The 6,000-nt window shown below is 46.7% G+C and overlaps 1 protein-coding gene across 1 annotated transcript in view; it reads right to left on the bottom strand.

The window, feature by feature from the left end:
- COL22A1 (collagen type XXII alpha 1 chain) overlaps nt 1-6,000 on the bottom strand; it is a 320,119-nt gene that overhangs the window by 237,246 nt on the left and 76,873 nt on the right. The window contains exon 5 of the mRNA XM_017501684.2: nt 2,809-2,920. Within this exon, the coding sequence (XP_017357173.1) occupies nt 2,809-2,920 (112 nt within the window). The remainder of the gene's footprint in view (nt 1-2,808; nt 2,921-6,000) is intronic.

Genomic DNA, 6,000 nt, shown 5'->3' on the forward strand with positions numbered 1-6,000 from the left:
TCCCATTTCAAGTCTCAAATGCTGTATCAACTAACGGAAAAGCATAATACCAGCCTTGCTCACTTTATGTCATTGTCATGAGAAATACATTATATGAGGTGTGTAAATACCCTTTACATGTTAACAGGCAAGAAAAACATATCAGTATTGAAAGTGACATCTCTTTTCTTTACGGACAAAATTAATTTGCAAACTAAAATTTTATGTACGTGTGTTTACATTTCAAAGAATTCGAAATTAAAAGGATACTATCCTTTCTTGAAATGAAAAAGCTTTGCCAATCTGATTTTGTTTGGGGTGCTTTGCCATTAAAACAAACATGGAACCACATGGAAATTCCTCCTCAGAGCAACTCTCAGAGAACAGGAAGGAGCCCAAATCCACAACCCAGAATCTGGGTCCTGCTGTGTTCCACAGAGCACCGCCTGCATTCAGCCGCTTTGCTCTTTGACCCAAGGGCTTCCTTAGAAGGTTTGCAAACAGAGTGGTCCTCAGTTAGGCCCTGCCACTAGATTTCAGTGACATTTGTTTCTTTGTTCTGTTCATTCTCTTTTGCATTTTTTTCTTAAAGTTCCTCGCGATTTTTTTCTGCTTACAAATGCAGCGGGTGTTGAATTGGACATATTAGGCAAAGAAGTGAGGGAGAGTGAAGAAGGAAACAGGGTCTAGACTCTGCTCATCCCTGTGTACCCCCCAAATTTTGATTCATAATAACACCCCCCAGCACCTGGCTGTGTGTGTAAAGAGAACAACCTGGCTGTCTGGGAAGATGCCTCTCCCAGGAGTTGGCTGAGAGTGATTACTGTCCTCATTTCATAAAAATGAGACTCAGAGAGGAAGTGACCTGTTTCCATTCTTCTTCTGTAAAATCGCTCTTGGCATGCAGGCACTGTGAGCCATGGATAAGATGACATTAGGGTCTGACACAGTGCCTGGTGCATGGCTGGCACTCAGAGAATGCTCACTGAATTAAAAAAACAAAAAGCATCACACACATGCAGAAACCAAACTCTATGAGCTGACGTTCAAAGCCTGTCTTTGCCAGACTAGCATCTGAAAGAGCATTTCACTCCTTATGGGCTGTCCACTCATTCATTCAGCACATATTTCCTCATTTCGTACTCCAAGCAGGACTTAGGTGCCAAGACCGTAGGAGAAAACAAGACTCAGTTCCTTTCTAGGACTTCTCATTGAGCAGGGGAGAAAAGACTATTGCACAATTGATCAGGTAACTTCAACTTTACCACATTTTGTGCAGAAGTACAGATTGTGAGGAGGGTAGGTAAGGGGAAGGCCTGACTTTGGGGATTCAAGGAATGCATCTAGAGAGCATAATGGGTGAGCATGCTTTGAAGGACGAGCAGGGCAGGTGCCTCAGGTAGAGGAAGAACATGAAGTAAGGCCTCCCAGTGGGAGGAAGGTGATCGGCAGACCCTAGAACAGAGACAGGAGGCAGACAGGGAGGCCTGGAGGATGAGCCAGGAGACCACAAAGACAGGACAGGGCCGGGTCTCACGGGCCTTCCTCTTCCTGGCCTTTGGGTTTACTAAGAACAGTGGAAGCAATTAAATATTAACAGTTTAAAGATGGAAGATAGGTTGCATGACACGATATTGTCAGACGCGTGTGAACCAGAGCTACTCCCTCTGAAACAGGAGTTGGGGAAAAAGAGGCTCAAACCTATTGGGCTGTATTCCCAGATGGTTAAGGCATTCTAAGTCACAGGATGACACAGGTGGTCAGCACAAGATACAGGTCATACAGACCTTGCTGATAAAGAGGTTACAGTAAAGGGGACGGCCAAAACCCACCCAAACCAGAATGGCCACGAGAGTGGTCTCTGGCCGTCCTGACTGCTGCACTCCCCCAGCACCAAGGCAGCTTACAGATGCCACGGCAACATCAGGAAGCTACCCTAAAAAGGGGAGGCATGAATAATCCACCCCTTGTTTAACATATCATCAAGAGATAACCATAAAAATGGGCAACCGGCAGCCCTCGGGGCTGCTCTGTCTATGCAGTAGCCATGCTTTTATTCCTTTACTTTCTTAATAAACTTGCTTTCACTTTGCACTGCAGACTCGCCCTAAATTCTTTCTTACACAAGATCCAAGAACTCTCTCTTGGGGTCTGGATTGCGACCCCCTTCCTGTAACAATATCATTTTTGTTTTCAAAAGACCTGCCTGCTTCTCATAAGAAGAATAGAGCATTGATTTTAGTATCATCTTTAGCCCTTGACTGGAGACCCAATAAGTGTCAGGAACTGGACAAATCTTTTCATCATATCCTCTCAATAATGTTGCAAGGCAGGAACATTTGCTTTGGAGAGAAAACTGAGGCACAAGGGCATTGAGTAATGTGTAAAGCCAGGTACCAGTCAACACTGATACTCAGTCTCAACTGGCCAAAGCCACTTCATGATTCCAGTGAACCCACACCTACCACGAAGGCAGTGTCAGGTCCTTAGCAGGTGCTATAAACTACTAAACCATACCTGTTTGTTATTTCATGAATGGACAGAAGAACACATGTATGAATGAATGAATGATTAACGCCAAATGTGTATGGAGAGATGGGTGTAGAAAGACCAAAGAATCAATGAAGTCAATGATAATAAATTGGCTACAAAAACAGGTTGAATTCCCTGGTCCAGTTGTTCATCTGCTTCATCATGGGGCAACCTTAACAGGCAGTGAGTCAATTAAAGCCCAGCTCAATGCCAAGTATAAAACTGAGGCTGCTGCACTCCTTCTTGCCCTTTCCCCAGGCACCCTGGGCATGTCTGGAAAGAGAAGTGGCCACTCACTCAGTACTTTGCACCACAGGGAAAGCTCCCATCCGTACATAGGAACTGTGCGCTCCGTTCTCTCTCTTCCCCAAGATTTCCTTCACACTGAACAAATCCATCAGGTCAAAACCTGTTCAAAGAGAAAAGCTGGGAGTAAGTTTGGGGAAGGAAGAGTCTAAGAGACAAAGGAAAATCACATCCACTTTCTGCAAAGGCAGCCTGCCCATCCCGCCCCAGGAGAACGGAAGTGGAGGGCATCGTTTAAGGGTGTATTCAGGGAGGAGACAAGCCCCTGAGTAATGAGATACACAGCTTCAGCTTCAACTCCACGAAGAAGGTGCAGGAGAACACAGACACTGGCTTTCTCAAGAGAATGTGTGTGCATGTGCTCAAGCGTGAGACACACGGACGGTGTCCTGGCTGTGTGAGAGCCGCAGGGCCTTGGTGTTCACAAAGCCTAGATGTGTGCACTTCGCGCATGCAGGCTGGCTCCATAGGCAAATGGCCACGAGGGCTTTCTTTTCTGCAGCCACATTTTTGCCTTGCATTTGGGCTTTGCTTGGGTAATAGTTTGGCAGCTTTTGAGTTTCATGATTTTAAAGAGAGAAACGTCACAGAGGAATACACTGTCTTCATGATACTGCATTATTTGAAAGGATTCTGCTTGGCTTTGTTTTTCCTTAGTTCAGTTTAATTTTCCTCTGAGAGGCCCTTATATGCATTGTCAATGTAAAGTAACGGAAAAAGCAGGGGCTTTGGGCTTAGGAGAGGGTCAAGGGTGAGGATGGGCATTTGATCCTGAGCAGCCATGTGTATGTGACACTGGGCAAGTCACATGACCCACAAGAGTCTCGGGTACTTCACTGTGGAAGGAGAGCACTGATGCCTACTGGATAGGGCTCTGTGGCAACTGCATGAGACCCTTAATATGCGACACTCAGCGTATGATGACAAATTCACACGGTGGGTGTCTTTTTATGAGTTATTTCCACGGCCACCAGCACATGCTTGTCCACATTCCCCCACAATCAGATCCTTTTGCAGACCAGGTTCTCAGAGGGGTCTGAAGACAGTGCATCCCAGCACTCGCCTGAAACTGCCTCTCAGACACCGGGGAAAGCTCCCAGCAGGTTAGAGGGAAGCCTGCTGAAGGCAGGAAGCAGACCGAACTCATCTGTGCACCCCGAGAAATTATATACTTCTTGGCATTGGCACCTAACCTAGGAGACTTTAGGAAGAGTTTGTTACTGTCTCCAACATTCTAAGCTATGACTGAAAAAAGAAAACAAAACAGGAAATGAACCTATCAGACCACCATGACGATGAATGTCTCTTAGCCTCTTTTACCACTAAATTCTGCCCAAAAAGATTATCTATTCCTTCAGTACATGCTTTGGAAAGCCAGGTCCATGCCAAGCATTGTGTAAGAAATGTCGGGGAGGGAAGCGGTAGCACGGACACAGAGTTTGAGTGTTAGAACTGGAGAGGTCTGGGTTGTGATCCTAACCACCATGTCTTTTCTGGGTGGCCTCAGGCAGGTTGCCTGATATCTCTGAGCACTGTTTTTTTTGTTGTTGTTGTTTTGGTTTTTTTTTGTTTTTTTTTTAATCTGTAAAAAGGTGATTGCTTTAGAATGTACCTCATTGCTATGAGACTTAATGAAATGACAGAGTTCTTCATACAGTACCTGGCATACGGCAAATCACCAACAAAGCCCTTTTTATATTCACATTTGTACCATTGTCTAACACTAAGTTCTGTTTATAGATGTCAGGTATTTATTCAGCAGATCTTTATGAGAGTTTGCAATATGCCATACCCCGTGAGCAGGGTTGCAGCAGGCACCAATACAAAATCCTGGCTCTGGGAGAACAGGAACCAGTGGGGAGGCCAGAAAATAAAGAAATGCACAGGGCAAGTGTGCAGTATGATTTCAGGCATGGTCAGGGAGCAGGGTAGCACTGGAGAGGAGCAGGGCTGAGGTGACAGGGAAGGTGCTCTGGGGGAAAGCTACAAGGCACAGGCCTGTTCTGGTCCGCAGTGGCCTGGGAGGGGCTCTGAGCAGGGCAAGGTTGCTCTGGGATGGAGCCCTTCGCTTTCTGGATTGGACCATTCCCAGCACCGTGCCATCTTGTGGTTGTCAAGTTCTTGGAAAATGACTAAGAGCCGCTTTTATGTCACATATCAGCTATTTAATGGAATTCATGATATCATGTTAAATGATGTTGGATCTTGGGAACAGGATTCAGAAGCTTTATTGCAGATGGAAAACGCACCCCTCCAAACCGTGCTTGTTTATACACGCTAATGTGAGTGATTCAGCATCTCTGGAGACGGGTGATTTGTAAGAGGGAGCAGGCACCCACACTCCTACAACCGAGGTCCCCTGTGGTGTACGTGTTGACCCAGCTGAGATGCTGCCACAGGGCACAGGCTGAGTGAGGCCAGCTTCCCTCACCTGCCAGCTGCTTGAGGACACGGCCCAACTTGCTGAGTTCGCCACCCTATTCCCCATCCTCGGGACCTGCAGGCCTGGCCCGCGGTGCAGATGTGTCAAACTAAACATAGGGCCTCACTCTGAGCTGTAATGCAGCCTTGGTCCCTGGGAGAGACCGTGCGGAGGATAGTACATCCATCACGTGGGCCGGATACTCCTGAGTGAGTCCCACTGATGAGCTGTGTGGCCTCAAGCACGAGCCCAACCTCTCTGAGCTTGTTTCCCCTGCAGTTTTATAAAATTGGGATAACAACAGCACAAGATAGTAGACAAGTAAGGGCCATGATAACAATTTACATGCAAATCCCTGTTCGCAACTTTATCTCCCTGTCAGCTCTCAGGTAATTTACTCAACCTGTCTAGACCTCAAGTCTTCACCCATCAAATGGGACATTAAGAATAACCAGTTGGCGGAGCACAGTAGCTCATGAGTGTAATCCCAGCACTTTGGGAAGTCAAGGTGGGTGGGTCACTCAAAGTCAGGAGGTCAAGACCAGCCTGGCCAACATGGTGAAACCCTGTCTCTACTAAAAATACAAAAATTAGCCAGGCGTGATGGTGGGTGTCTGTAATCGCAGCTACTGCGGGGGGCTGAGGCAGGAGAATTGCTTGGACTTGGGAGGTGGAGGTTGCAGTGAGCCAAGATCGCACCACAGCACTCCAGCCTGGGTGAGAGAGAGAGAGACTCTGTGAAAGAAAGAAAGAAAGAAAGA

The sequence above is a fragment of the Cebus imitator genome, unplaced genomic scaffold (genome assembly GCF_001604975.1).
Source record: "Cebus imitator isolate Cc_AM_T3 unplaced genomic scaffold, Cebus_imitator-1.0 Scaffold284, whole genome shotgun sequence".
NCBI lineage: Eukaryota > Metazoa > Chordata > Mammalia > Primates > Cebidae > Cebus > Cebus imitator.